Below are 14,350 nucleotides of genomic sequence, written 5' to 3' on the forward strand. Positions count from 1 at the left end.
AGTCTTCCAACATTCAGCTTTACTGGATAGTCCCAGGTTCTACTAGTATAAGGGAGGAAGAGGAAGAGGAGGATGAACAAGCCACAGCAAGTAAAAGACTTGCATGCTCCCATTTTCCTCTGCTCCACACACAAATAAACAACAATCCCATATTGGGTATGAACTTGGAACTATAGTTAGAATAGAATAGAATAGAATAGAATAGAATAGAATAGAATACTTTATTACGGTCAAAGACCAGCTCTTATAAAAATCCCTTTGGAAGAACAGTTCCAAGGAACATAACATATATATGACACTTTATACAACAATAAAATTGATATTTGTAAATGCAATGCGCATGAAAGTACTTAAAACTTAAACCTTAAAAAGCTGCCACAGAGAACTGGGCCTAGATCGCTCAGGGAACCATATTTTGGGACATTAAGACGGGCTGGTTATTCTCAGGAAAAAGTCTGTGTCTGCATATCTGGACACAGAATCTGGCGACCATCCTGGTTATTTTCTTGTCTTTGCCTAGCAGGAGCAGGTCATATATTTGCTTTTCAGGAGGCCTACTGACCTCACCAGTATGGTGTCCAGGATCTCCCTCCATGCCTCTTCATAGAAGGGGCATCTGAAGAAAAGGTGCTCTGGGCTTCCTATTTCTCTCAATGGGCAGGCACAGAGTCTTTGAGCCTATGGGTTTTTTTGTATGATCCTTCCAAAACAGGCGAGGGCAAGGCCGCACTTCTGGCAAGTGTATAAGACCTTCTTGCGTTTTTTGATAAGAGAAAGGAGAGGTAGGGATCCGGAGCGGCTATGTATCTCTCAATTTCTCCAATTTGATATTCAGGGCATCATGAGCAGTCCTGTTGTCTCTCAATATCTATGAGTCTTTGTCTGACCATGGCTTTTGCTTGGCCCAAACTTAGAAGGGCTTGGGGAGCAAAGCCCATTTTCTGGAGAGTGTTCAGGACTGCTGCCAGCCGGACTGGAGCTGGTCACAGAGGATCAATGGAGCTATTCCTCAGGGGAGCAGATTTAATGTCAGCCATTTGTAGATTGATGATCGGCAGATTAAGAACTATAGTTAGATCTAACCCGTGAGTTAACAAATCAAGCTATCCATGGCTTGATGTACTGGTTTGTTTTAGCTTGGTTTGGAGCCAGTCTTAAGAGTCTAGATACAGCAAGAAGGCAAACCAATGGCATGCTGGGTACTGGGCTACTGCTAGATGAAACCCTTGGTTTGATCCAGCAGAGTTCTCTTAAAACATGTTTCATCCTAAGACTGTTCCCAACAACTGTGGTTCCCAACCGCTGTGGTTAACCAGCAGCACTTATCTCGCACAACTTAAAGTGAGAGGCAGTCTCTGTTTTAGAACAACACAATCCCAAGAGAGCCAGGAAGTAAAGAGAGGTAAGTGTATGCTGAAAAAACATTAGATGTTGCTATACAGCTGTCTAAATGAAAACATAATATGGTAAGTTCTTTATCTGCACAAACCATGCATCATTGGTAAAGAGAAAAGAAGGCCCAAGTGGATAACTAGCAGGTAAAAATTTTCTGTGGCCTTTGGCAAAGCTTTCTAACTATTGTTAAAATTGTGAAGTGATTCAATATTTAGGTGTTTTAAGTGCTGCATTTTCACTTGGAATATGGTTGTATTGCATTGAGTCCATTTAAAATAGATCCACAATAAACTCTGCCATTTACATTCATAATACTGCAAACATATTAAATGACTTGGGATTGGGACCAAGGGAATATTAGACATTGCTATTTTAATGTGGCTGTAAGGCCCAGAAAATGGCTTAGTTTACACAAGGCATCTTAGGGAAGAAAAGTGGGAGCCAAATTAATCCGAGTTAGTCCACCTGCAACATGACAACTGGCAATGCGTTCAAAACAACCATCTCTGCAAGTGCCACCAATAGCAACTCTCCTCTAGCACTTAGCAATGATGGTACTCAGCCATCTCAAAGCTTGCATCACCCCCTTTCATTTGACCCTGGAAGGCCACTGGTTTAAATAAACGTTTGGCCCAGTACACAAGCAAGGTCTCAATTCATGTAATAATCATCAACAGAGGAAGTTCAAGCCAAAGTCTCTGTAGTGCATTTAAACAGCATGTTGCTTTATACAAGCTTAAAATCAATAGTTCAGAATATATGCATTTGTTCTATACATAGTCTACAACCATTTAGTACAAATTGTCACCCTAGTAAGCCAGTTGTTCTACTGATAGGTAGTATGGGAGAAACTGAAAAGAACTGAAAATGATACCAAATTGATTTTATTAAATACAGCGTTTCCCAAACTTGGGTCTCCAGCTGTTGTCGGGATTACAACTCCCATCATCCCTAGCTAACAGGACCAGTGGTCAGAGATGATAGGAACTGTACTTCCCCAAACAGCTGGAGATCCAAGTTTGGGAAGCCCTGAATAAAGTATTGTTTTCAGCTATTTCAGGACACCTTGCATTTACAAGGCACAAGCACAGAGTTTGCATATATATATATATATATATATATATATATATATATATATATTCAGCATGGGATCTCAGCTCTCAGTATTACATTCCCTACTACAGGAATGCACTTTTTATTAAACTGGAGCTTTGAACCCTAGGACAAACTAGGTCCTTTTTAATCGCGGCTAGCAATACAATTGACTTTGGGAAAGAGTTCTCAATAAGAGCTCCAAATTTGCTCTTAATTGCTGGTTCCCACCTCTATGGGCCCACAACCCTGTACCTGCCAATGCTACAGAAGGGATGCTCCCCTGTCCTTCTCCACACTGCTCTGCAAGCATTCAAGGCACCAGGATTTGGGACAGGGCAGTCTTTCCTGCTACAGCAGCAGCCGCCACCAAACTGGGAGTTCTTCTCTAGTGTTGTACTCTAAGCTTGGGGGGGGGGAGTGGGGGGTAGAGGGGAGGACAAGGAACAGTGCATATGCTTGCCTGTGTACTGAAGTAAAATATTACTGTTGCCAAGAATCCATGGATGTGCTGGAATAACCCCATTAAAATCATTTCTGCTTTCATTACCAGAGCCTTACTACACTACACTACACTTCTCAAAGTATCTGTAGGAGATATGTAGCCTCAACACACAGCCTACACATATATTGGAACCAGTAGGTGGAGATGTTTCGTTTTTTTTAAGCCAAAAAGCGAAGCAGTGTAATTCTCCCTCTCTGTTCCTACTCAGCCTAACAAAAATGAAACCAGTTTTTAAAAGTTTGGAATATTGTTTTGCCTAATTTTGTACAGACTCATCATCCTCATCGAGGGCTTGTGCTATTTGTTGCTTCCATATCCAATTGTGAACTGTTTCAGACAGATCACTACACAACAAATAAAGAAGCTGGCTTTGTGAAGCGGCGCTAGGATATTTCCTCTTGCAGCATGCACTGTGGGGAGCAATTGTAATTATTTTTAACGTGCAAAATTCAAGCACAAGAAAATTCAGATATATTCTGAGTATTTGTTTTTGTGAAGAGAATATGCAAGTCAGACTCCCTTATCCACTTGAAGGCTAATAGGCAATATTCAACTTTTTTAAAAAATCAAGTGATTTCAATGGGTATCTCTGAGTAGAATTTAGTTGTATCTTCTGTTTTTATTTGTATATTCTGGTTTCTAACAGCTAGCAAGACTGAAGTGTTTTAAAATATGTGGTTTTATCTACAAAGCAAAAAAGGGAATTATAGATTCAGCAATGCAAAATTTCAGCAATCACGTAACATTTAATTAGAATACTTCTGTTTGTTTTTTCTTTTTGTTGTTAGGAACATAGATCTGATGTTTTAATAATATAGGGAGAAATCACAGTTACTTGATTAGGATTCCAAAAAGAAAACATCTTCTGACACTCAAAAATACTCTGGAATGCTCTTCAAAATGTAGTTTTGCTCCTTTAAACTATAACACTATTTTCACTTTTGCTGGACCTCTGAGAGTGCTTTAATATTTTTACCTCTCAACACAGATTTATCTTTTACTTTGGTATACAAAAACCCAACATTTAGTACTGCACTTAATCCCACAAACATTTTACATTAAAACAGAAATGCTAACATATAAAAAGTCTAATGATTTTCAAAATAGTTGAAAAATAATTTGGCTGACGATAAAAGCATAAAGGAATCCTGAGATATAAGACTAAGACACACACACACACACACACACACACACACACACACACACACAAATATTTCTCCAAGGACCTCTATTTCTACTTCTGTATGTCTGACCAAATAAAATCCATCATTTGTTCACAGAGAGAAATAAACAAACATGAATATTCCAACTGAACACACACAAAATAGTCCACTGTTTAGTATTAATTTAACTTTTGGAGTCTCTTCCAGCATTTGTAGACAAATAGCCTCTTCTTCCCCCTTATCTTTGACTGGACTGTTCATGTTTTTGCTTTTAAAGCCACAGAACCAATCTATGAATTTCCAGGGTTTGTCACTACTTTCAGTCTCTTCTCCGGTCTTCTCTTTACCCATAAGAGCTGCCTGTCCATTAGAATAACTATCAACTGGAGTCTCAACTTCAGAGTTGCTTAAAGATATCACTGGATTGCTCTCATCTCTGCTCGTAATTAAGAGATTGACATTTTCAGGCTGATCATTTTTAATATTTTCTTCAGATTTCCCATTTGAAGTGATATGATTGGAAGGGTCGCTGTATTTTAAGATGGTCTTCCCTTGTGCTTTGAATGAACTGCCTGCTGAAGTGCTTTCCTTTACGGTCCTGCTTTTCATAGACCAAAATGTTGTCGTCCGAATTTGCTCTTTTGAAGGTGGCGGTGTAAGCAAGCTTACTACTATTACAATAATTCCAGTGATCCAAAACAGTGCGGTAGCAACATACATGTAATGGATACTTTTGATAAAGTATGGTCTTGTGTCTGCCTGGTCACACTCAGGAACACGATAGATAAATGCCAGTATAAGTCGCACAGCTCCCAATGCAAATCCAACCATTCCACCAAAGAAGGCCCCCTGCTCATTGCAACGCTTCCAAAATACACCCAAGAGAAAAATAGCAGCCACTGGCGGAGTCAGATAGTCTGCTACCTCTTGTATGTAGAGATACATCTGACCTCCTTGCATTTCCACTATAATTGGGACCCAGGCAATGCTTGTTACCACCATGAAAGCAACAAAAACTCTTCCAACAATCATCAGTTCTCTAGACGATGCAGTCTTCCGTATGAGGAGCTTGTAGATATCAAGTGTGAATATGGTACTGGCACTATTAAAGATAGAATCCAAATCACTCATCAGTGCAGCAATCATTACAGCCATCATGAGGCCTCGCAGGCCAACAGGAACAAGTTTCATTACCAAACGTGGATAGGCAATATTAGAACATCCTGCTCTGCTTCCACAAACCTGCATGCAATGTTCTGGATTGATACACGCAAGATCATCTGCAAACAGTATTCTTGAAATCATACCTGGAATAACTATAAGGAACATAGGCAGAAGCTTTAAGAAACCTGCCATTAGGGTGGATCCTTTGGCATGAGCAATGTTTTTTGCTGCTAAAACCCGCTGAACGATGACTTGGTCTGCACACCAGTACCAAACAGAAGCTGGTGTCTGTCCAAAAAGGAAACCAGGCCACGGGACATCTTCATCTGTTGGTTCACGTAACATTCTCAGTGAATCAGGCTTTGGATCAACATGACAGGAATTTGTATTGGAAAGGTTGTAAGTCAACAAGATTGATGTAACATTTGGTTTTGCCAACATGTACTTTCTTTTCATCTCTTCAAATCCACCAACTTCTACCATACTTATAATCATAAGGGTGAGGGCACCAATAATCATAAGCAAAGCTTGAATAGTGTCTGTGTAGATTACTGCCACAAGACCCCCAGTCACAGTCAGCAGTGCAGTCATTCCAATCAGCAGTATTACCGACAAATAAATATTCCAGCCTAGTGATTCTTGAATAAACAATGCACCTGAATACAAATCCACTGAAAGTTTGGTGAAGATATACAGAATTAGAGACAACATGGCAAAGTATACTTGAATTCTATGCCCTCCAAAACGTTTGGATAAGTATCCAGGCATGGTGTATATTCCAGAATGTATGTAAACCGGAACAAAGATCCACCCTAAGAGTTGCAAAACCAGTAAGGCATTGAGTTCCCATGCCCCCACGGCAAATCCGCTTGCTGCTCCAGATCCTGCAAGCCCAATGAAGTGTTCACTCCCAATGTTGCTCACAAACAAGGAAGCACCAATTGCCATCCATGTCATAGATCGTCCTGCCAGGAAGTACCCACTTATAGTGCTTCGATTGGATTTCCACATGGCAAAAAAGCCTATGCACAGCACAAGCACAAAATACAGTGCTACAATGGCAATGTCTGCTGGTTCCAAAGCCGCCCTCATTTCTGTAAACAAAGGAGCTTCCAAAAGCTGGTGTCCGGGTCACAGACCTCAAGCTTTAGCAAAACAAATCTTTAGTTTTACAAATACTGTGGATCAAATTCTTTGTCCATTGGTTTGCTATCTTGATGGTAGTGGTTGTGGTACAACTTTGAGAAGAAAAATTGTATTCTGCGCTTCTGAAATATTTAGCACGCACTTTTATTCGCCAATCCACAAGAGCATCACCATTAACTTGGTTGATGTAGGAGAAATTCTTAGTTGCAGCTAAGTCTAGTGAGGCCTACAGTACCAACCCTGCAAGGTAGCAAAGACAAAAGACAGAGATTTAATTAGAAAAGGCTTTTACCAAGTATCAGGGGGGAAATTGAATTTTGTCATAACAAGTAGTTGAATAGAGCTTTTCTTCCCTTGTAAATGTTATGGAGAATTCTGCATCTCAGGCATGAAATTTCTTTCATAGACTGTAAACAGAGTTCACTAATAAACTAACAGAATGTGTATTGTTTTCTTTGAACAAGTTGGCAGATTTGCAGCAGTATAAAAATATGTATCTTTCTGGCCAGAAAAAAAATTATATTCAAAATGATACATTAACACCACACAGACACTATCAGACTTTATTCAGGATATACATGATCACATCACATTTACAATTCATCTAAATTTATCATTGATTTTCAAACTGATTCTGTGTACAGCCAATGTCACTGTATGGTGTTGTAGCAGTAGATTACATATATAATACGCCACTGTCACAACTGCAGCAAAAATTTAACTGAGTGGCACACTGCACACTATGTTCCTTCATCGTACATTGCCTTCTCAAATTGCCAAGTCCACTACACTTCCCCAGATCAGAGAAATGTAGTGTTATGGTACCTACATGCACATACCATCTCTCTGAATGCAGTATTACAGACTTATTTTAAAGTCTAGAATGAAAAACCATGTATCCTCTCACACACACCATAACACTGTGCTACATTTTTCCAACCATAATGATGACAGCAGTTGGGAATGTACAATAGGAAGTAGGTAACAACCTAGTAAGTACTGAAGAGGAGATAGGACAAGGGGATCCTAGACAATCCAGAATGTAAATGCCCATAATTTATAAGACATGGATCAATAATCTATGGCACAGGCAGTAGGGGTTTATAGTGCAACTGGAGCTGTGTTCAAAATTAGCCAGGCACTAGGCGCATTTTGCACCTGGCTATTGGCCACTTGTGACCAAGTGAAGATGGCTGGGCACCTTCACATGCTGGAGGTATATGCCTGGGGATCCTTGGATCTGGACTGTTTTCACACACTAATGCCCCACCCTGCAGAATTCCATCAGTTATATTTTATCTGTACAACAGAAATGAATTTCTGGAATCAAAATGCTTTTTCTGTGCAGCCTGAACAGGAGCAGCAAACAACATTATAGCTAACTGTTGTCGCTTGTCTTCACTTACCCCACTGCCCTGCTCACAGTTGTGAAGAATATTCTTACATTATGAATAATCCGTGTCACCATTAAGAAAGAGAGGTTGGAATGGACCAATATATATGTGGACTGTCCCTGGATCAAGGGACATTTCTTCTTTGATTTCTCCAAGCTCTTAACCTAGCTCAAGGTTGTCATCTGAACTAGCCAGATGTTTAACTGAGAATCAATCACAGTCAGTCCATTGTTTGAAAAATAAAGACTTTAGAGCCGTCTTGCCCCAAATGGCAGCTAGACATTCTGTTTTGGCGCCATTTGGTGCCTGGTTTATATATCTGAGTTTCTAACACTGGACTGGAGCAGGAAGACTAATGTTCTATGACATGAAATAGTTCTACACCACCACCTGACTCTCCAGTGCTGCACTTCCTTAATACACTACAGTGGTACCTCAGGTTACAGACGCTTCAGGTTACAGACTCCGCTAACCCAAAAATAGTACCTCGGGTTAAGAACATTGCTTCAGGATGAGAACAGTAACGGATCAGCAATATCAGATCCTTTAGGACACCTTTGTATTCATCCTTTTATGCCCAATACAGTGGTACCTTAGTTTAAGTACACAATTGGTTCCGGAAGTCTGTACTTAACCTGAAGCATATTTAACCTGAAGCGAACTTTCCCATTGAAAGTAATGGAAAGTGGATTAATCCATTCCAGGCAGGTCCACGGAGTACTTAACCTGAAAGTACTCAAACCGAAGCGTACTTAAACCAAGGTATGACTGTATTTCTAGTTCACCTTTCTGAAAAATGAGAAAGGCAGGTTACAAATAAACTCATTATAAACATTATAATACTCAAAGAACAAAGGAATGCAGAAACTAGAACTAATAACAAAGACTAAAAGCAACAGCATCCTTAGATTGTTTTAACAAGTTTTCCAAACAAGCTCATATAATTCAGGCACAATAGCAAACAGGATGGCAACAGGTCCATGTCTTTAAAGGTGTATATGTAGAACAGAAAAAAATTGAAACTGGCAAACAAATATGTGGGTGGGAACTGCTGAAATCTACCCTTGCACATCCTGCCTTACTTGTAGTCCTCATCTCAAGCACTACACGAGCGAAACAGACTCAAATTTAAAGGCACAGGTCTGCTGCCAATCACATTTGGGCCTCCAAACCCTACAGTCACCATAAATCAAGAGATGGGCATCTGAGGCTCTCAGCCTAATTTCATGCAGGTGAGGGAGAGAAGGCAGGTAGGGTGGGAAGACACAAGGGAAGTCCAAAAAGATGAAGTGACAATAATGTCAGGGAATGGGATCCTGCTACAACCTATCAATTCACACCTCTGGAGTCTGACCTTCCAACAGAGCTGACAGTGCAGGAAGAAGAGAAAAGGAGAGAATGAGGTATCCCTACTCACTGCTGAGTACTGACCACCCCTGCCTTAAAGGTCTATACTAGCCTTGCCAAATGCAACTAAGAAGATACTCTTTCTCTCTCTTTTTAGAAAAGTGTAATTGTGTCTTGGAAAAAACAAACAAGGTGAATAAAGACAAGTCCATTTTTCCAGATTAGTTCACACAGAGACTGAGGAATTACAGCATGTACTCATAATGCTAAGAGGTAAAGCAAAATGTTTTGTGTTCTTCCCCCACTCTTGTTCCTTTCTTTCATGTATTTAATGTCTTTTCCTTTCTTCTTTTTTGTTTCCTTTAATAACTTGCACCTCTGTAACAAAGCCTACCTAACACACTGTCCACTACACCTCTACATGTGCTCTTCCACCAAAATGAGAAACCAAAATATACTTGAAATTTTTGCTCTACTGTATTACCATAGTTTGAAAATTGATAATGATTAAAAAGAAAAATAGTTCAAAAATCCCAAAATAATTTAAGTATTTGTTTGCTTAACTTTATATTGAAAATCATAGTTAATTTAACTATAGATATAGAATATTTGCTCATCAAGTTGATGAGTTAACAAAGTGAGCAGAGTGAACCAGATTATTATGAATGAGGTCAAATGAAAAGCCTCCTCTTCTAGGAAGACAGCTTTAGCAATAAGCATATCTTAACACCCTCTCCTGGTGAATGTAAAGGTAAAGGGACCCCTGACCATTAGGTCCAGTCGTGACCGACTCTGGGGTTGCGGTGCTCATCTCGCATTATTGGCCGAGGGAGCCGGCGTACAGCTTCCAGGCCATGTGGCCAGAATGACAAAGCCGCTTCTGGCGAACCAGAGCAGCACATGGAAACGCCGTTTACCTTCCCGTTTACCTATTTATCTACTTGCACTTTGAGGTGCTTTCGAACTGCTAAGTTGGCAGGAGCTGGGACCGAGCAACAGGAGCTCACCCCGTCGCAGGGATTCGAACCGCTGACCTTCTGATCGGCAAGCTCTAGGCTCTGTGGTTTAACCCACAGCGCCACCAGCAATTAAGACAGACACCTCAAACCTACTAAACAGAATTTTTATATAGAAGTGACTTCCAATGAAATGGGTGCTTACTTCCAACATCAAAATAGGTTCAGAACTGAAAAATTAAGCTTATGAGCACAAGGCAGCCTACCCTCTATGCTGCATTTCCATATTCTATGTAGCTAGCAGATACTGTGAACATTTGGGATTTACAACACAGATTTACCGCAAAAAGAGTAGGTTTCACAGCCTTTTCAAGTTCAGGGTACACTGTACACCCAACATGAATCAAAGGGCCCACTTAAAATACTTGCTTCATTTTCATCCTCTCTCTCTTAAAGATAAGATTGTACTGCTGGTTGGAACAGAACCAACTCATTATTACAGGGTAGCCAATGTGGTGCTTCCATCAACCCTGACCATGCACAGAACCCTAAACATGCTACTCTGATGCTACTGCCATGTCTCCTTGTACATCTCCTGTTAAGACAATCTTAACACTGATCCAAAGATCCCCATGCACTGTTGGCTTAGGAGGCTGGTTACTGCAGATTGCTTAGACGGTTTCTTTCCTTACGCTCTCTGAAAGGTATTTTAGACAACTGAGCATCTCTCTGTACTTAAGAGGAACATCAGAGGTTCATAAAGGCCACAGTATTCAAAACCGTATCTCAAACGTAGGTGTGTCTTGCAATATGCAAAGGAATCTGAAGTTCTATTCTAAAATATTGAGGTCAGACCTAAAACAAATGGAAATAACTGGGCACCCACACTCCAGTAAATTCAAGAATTAGGAATGCACACAATTTTTCAAATAACCCATGAGATCCAAATCAAACCTGGCAATTACATTCAAGAAGTGTGTGCACAGAACACACAGACTTCATCTTCTAATCTGTACAGCTAACTTTTACTAAGTAATAATCTATGTAAGCAAAGCTACAGGTTGCTGTATTCAGGCTAAAATTCTATACAAACTTATGCAAGAATGTAAATCTCAGTGAAATCAGTAGGACTCACTTCTGAGCATGCATGCATAGGTTTACTGTATTTGTGAAATTGATTAAACTGAGAAAATGGGCAGGAATTTATTTGTCACATATGTACACTAGTCTACATTTTTTGCGGAATATTATGTCACACACCTAGAGATAGTTTTCATCTGCCTAGAGATCTGTCTTATACAGAGTCAGACCACTAGCCCAGTCTTATCTCAGTCCCTGCAGTCTTTCAAGCAGGCAATTTTCTCAGCTGGAGCTGCTGAGGATTAAACCTGGGACGTTCAGCATGAAAAGCAGGTGCTCCAAGGCTGTTACAAGCCAGGGGTGCCAACTTGAATAAAATATGGGGGGTTAAGCCCTGCCCCACATAATTGATTACATGATGCGGTGCACCGCACAGTATTTGAATGACAATGCCTATCGACTTGTGGGGGCTGCCCCCTCAAATTATTTTATGGGGCACGTGAAGGGACCTCGGCGACTAGGAACTGGCTTCTATGTAACGGGCTCTTCTGCTGGGGCTATTACAGCCAGCTGCACCGACCAGCAGCTTTCTAGCAGACTACCATTTACACTCGCTTATTTGACAAGAAAGAAAGAAACCCAGCAGGCGGTCTACTCTAGTGTACAACGCCGCCACCATCCCGGAAGCTCAGCGAGTTGCGATGGCGGCAAATATTCAAAATAAGTTCTCCGCTATAGGCAGTCCCCGGTACAGATGGACGGAATTAATTCATGCTTCCGTACATACTTGAAATTTAAGCCTCCCGAGAGGGCAAGGGAATCTTAAACGGGGCCCGGCAATAATGCACCCCAGTAACTAGTACAGAGCCCTTCCCCTCAATGCAATGCGCGAAAATGAACTGGGGTGTTTTGGCAGCGACCACAAAACGTTGCCAAGGAACAACACGAAGCCGCCGTGCCACGTCTGTGTGAAAAAGGAAAACCCCACAAGTGGCTCGTTAGATCCTATGCAGACCGTGCCTCCTGAATATCCGCCCCCTCGAGGGCTTTGCCTTTTAAAACTAGGGCAACCAATTCTATTGACCCCGATTTCTCTCCCCTGCCCTCCTTTTTATTTTTTGTTCGCAAGCGGAAGCAAACGTGCGCTGAGGGTCGGGGAGAGTAAAGCGTTGTAGCGTAAGGGGGCAAGCGCCGACCCCACGTTTTCCTTAAGAGAGCCCTTGTTCCTCCAGCACCACGTGTGAATCGGGAGCGGAAGAGGCGCGTTCTTTCCGCGCCGAGGAGACGCGAGGAAGGGCGGACGCACAGGGCTGACGGAAGGAGAAGGGGAAGCCCGGCCGGGAAATGGAAGCCGGGCAGGCGCGGGAAGCTCAGAGAGCAGGTGCGACACACAGAGATACAGTAGCACTCACCCTCTGCATGGCTTTTAGGATCAAAGCCAGCTCATAGCGAGGCATCTTTTGCAGAAGTGGAGAAGTAGGTGAGGCGGCTGACGGAAGGGGCAACGCAGATCGACGGCGTGGTGCCGGGCAAGTGCCGCTCCCACAAGCCGCTGGTCCCGCGCTGTGCCGACTAGGAGGCGCAAGGCGCGCGGGGCGCTTTTAAAAGGGGCCGGTCTGTGCGCGCTCCCGCGGCGGCACCGCCCCCCTTCGATGGCGTCAGGCGCCCCCTCCCTCGCCGCTCCGCTCTTCCCGGGTTGAATTAATGGGGGATCCTTCGGACACGGAGCGCTCCCAATTGTGCCGGGAAGAAGGAAGGGAGGCGCTTTTATCCTAAGTGAGAGAGTCCTGAAGGTCGAGCTGAATGAAGCGCGCTTGGCGACCTCTAGGCGCCGCCTCCCTCACCATCCTTGCTGCGCCGCTGGTCCCGCCCTTCCCTCCCTACTGCAGGGAGTGGAAATTTCCACTCGGTCACGCCTCCCTTCCTCGTGCGCTCCTCTTCCCCCCTTGAGGGGAAGTCAGCGGCAAAGCTCTGACCCTACACGTGAAAGCTGTCTCTTCGACGTAATACCGTATATCCCACACCCCACATTGCTGGCTGCTTGCAAGCTGTTCTCGAAACATCCACGAGACGCGGTTGGAGCTGCGCTCCCACACGCCTCGCTGGCGTTCCCGAAGCATCCAGAAACACCTGTCGCTTACGCAGACTTTCGGTGTGAAATCCCCGTCAGGAAAGAAAGGGAAATTGCCGCACAAGCAAACGGCAACAGCGCTTGAGACAATTCCCACGATAAGTCGTCGCACGTCAGCACAATTTGGTTACTCCAATGCACCCGCCAGCCCAGTGTTTCTGTAGTGTAGTGTCAAACTAGGAAAGGGAAAGGGAATTGCCTGCACAGAGAGAGAGAGAGCAGGAGCCTCTTTTGCAACATACATAATCTGACCTCCGTCACAAGGGAAGTTCATGTTTTCCTGAACTCTAAATTAAAGTTTATATGCCCCTGAACCCCAGAATAAACATTGGGCCAGCCCGTGTTTGTACATGATCAGTGGACTCCCAACAATAATGTTATTCAGTCAAAATGGTGCTTTCAAAATGCTCATAAATACTTGATGATAGAACACCATAAAAATAAGTAATGGGGGGTGTCCGCCCCAAAATATGCTTTAGGCAAGCACAAGCAAATAGAGCGTCCTCTCCAAGGTGCCAATGGATCCTGCCCTGAGCTGCTTGTGCACACAGGGCACTGCCAATTGTATCAAAGCAAGGCAGCAGTAGCCAATATATAAATATTATAAGAAGTAACTGAAGGTGTCCACCCCAAAAAAATGCTTTGGGACAGCACTAGCCACACACAAGCCAATGGGAGAATGTTCTAAGATGCCAATGGATGCTGCTCAGCACAGAGCTTCCTATTTCTGCATAGCATGGACAAGGGCAAAGTATATGGGGGGGGGGGATAAGTAACTGGCAGTGCCAATCACAAAATATGCTTTGGGCAAGCACAACTCATACACAAAAGCAAACAGGAAACTATCCTCTAAGAGACACTTGTGGGTCCTACTCATAGAATCATAGAGTTGGAAGAGACCACAAGGGCCATCCAGTCCAACCCCCTGCCAAGCAGGAAACACCATTGAAGCATTCTTGACATATACTTGTCAAGCC

General features: G+C 42.7%; 2 protein-coding genes across 2 annotated transcripts in view; both read right to left on the reverse strand.

Moving 5' to 3' along the window:
- MRPS6 (mitochondrial ribosomal protein S6) overlaps nt 1-12,803 on the reverse strand; it is a 28,323-nt gene extending 15,520 nt beyond the window's left edge. The window contains exon 1 of the mRNA XM_035114909.3: nt 12,655-12,803. Within this exon, the coding sequence (XP_034970800.1) occupies nt 12,655-12,699 (45 nt within the window). The 5' untranslated portion in view covers nt 12,700-12,803. The remainder of the gene's footprint in view (nt 1-12,654) is intronic.
- SLC5A3 (solute carrier family 5 member 3) lies at nt 208-12,803 on the reverse strand. Its single transcript, XM_035114908.3, has 2 exons — nt 12,655-12,803; nt 208-6,705 (listed from the first exon to the last, which is right to left on the reverse strand). The coding sequence occupies exon 2, from the start codon at nt 6,409-6,411 to the stop codon at nt 4,267-4,269; it is 2,145 nt and encodes a 714-aa protein (XP_034970799.3). The 5' UTR covers nt 6,412-6,705; nt 12,655-12,803; the 3' UTR covers nt 208-4,266.
- Nucleotides 12,804-14,350: the final 1,547 nt, after the last annotated feature.

The sequence above is a fragment of the Zootoca vivipara genome, chromosome 4 (genome assembly GCF_965207765.1).
Source record: "Zootoca vivipara chromosome 4, rZooViv2.hap1.1, whole genome shotgun sequence".
NCBI classification, from domain to species: domain Eukaryota; kingdom Metazoa; phylum Chordata; class Lepidosauria; order Squamata; family Lacertidae; genus Zootoca; species Zootoca vivipara.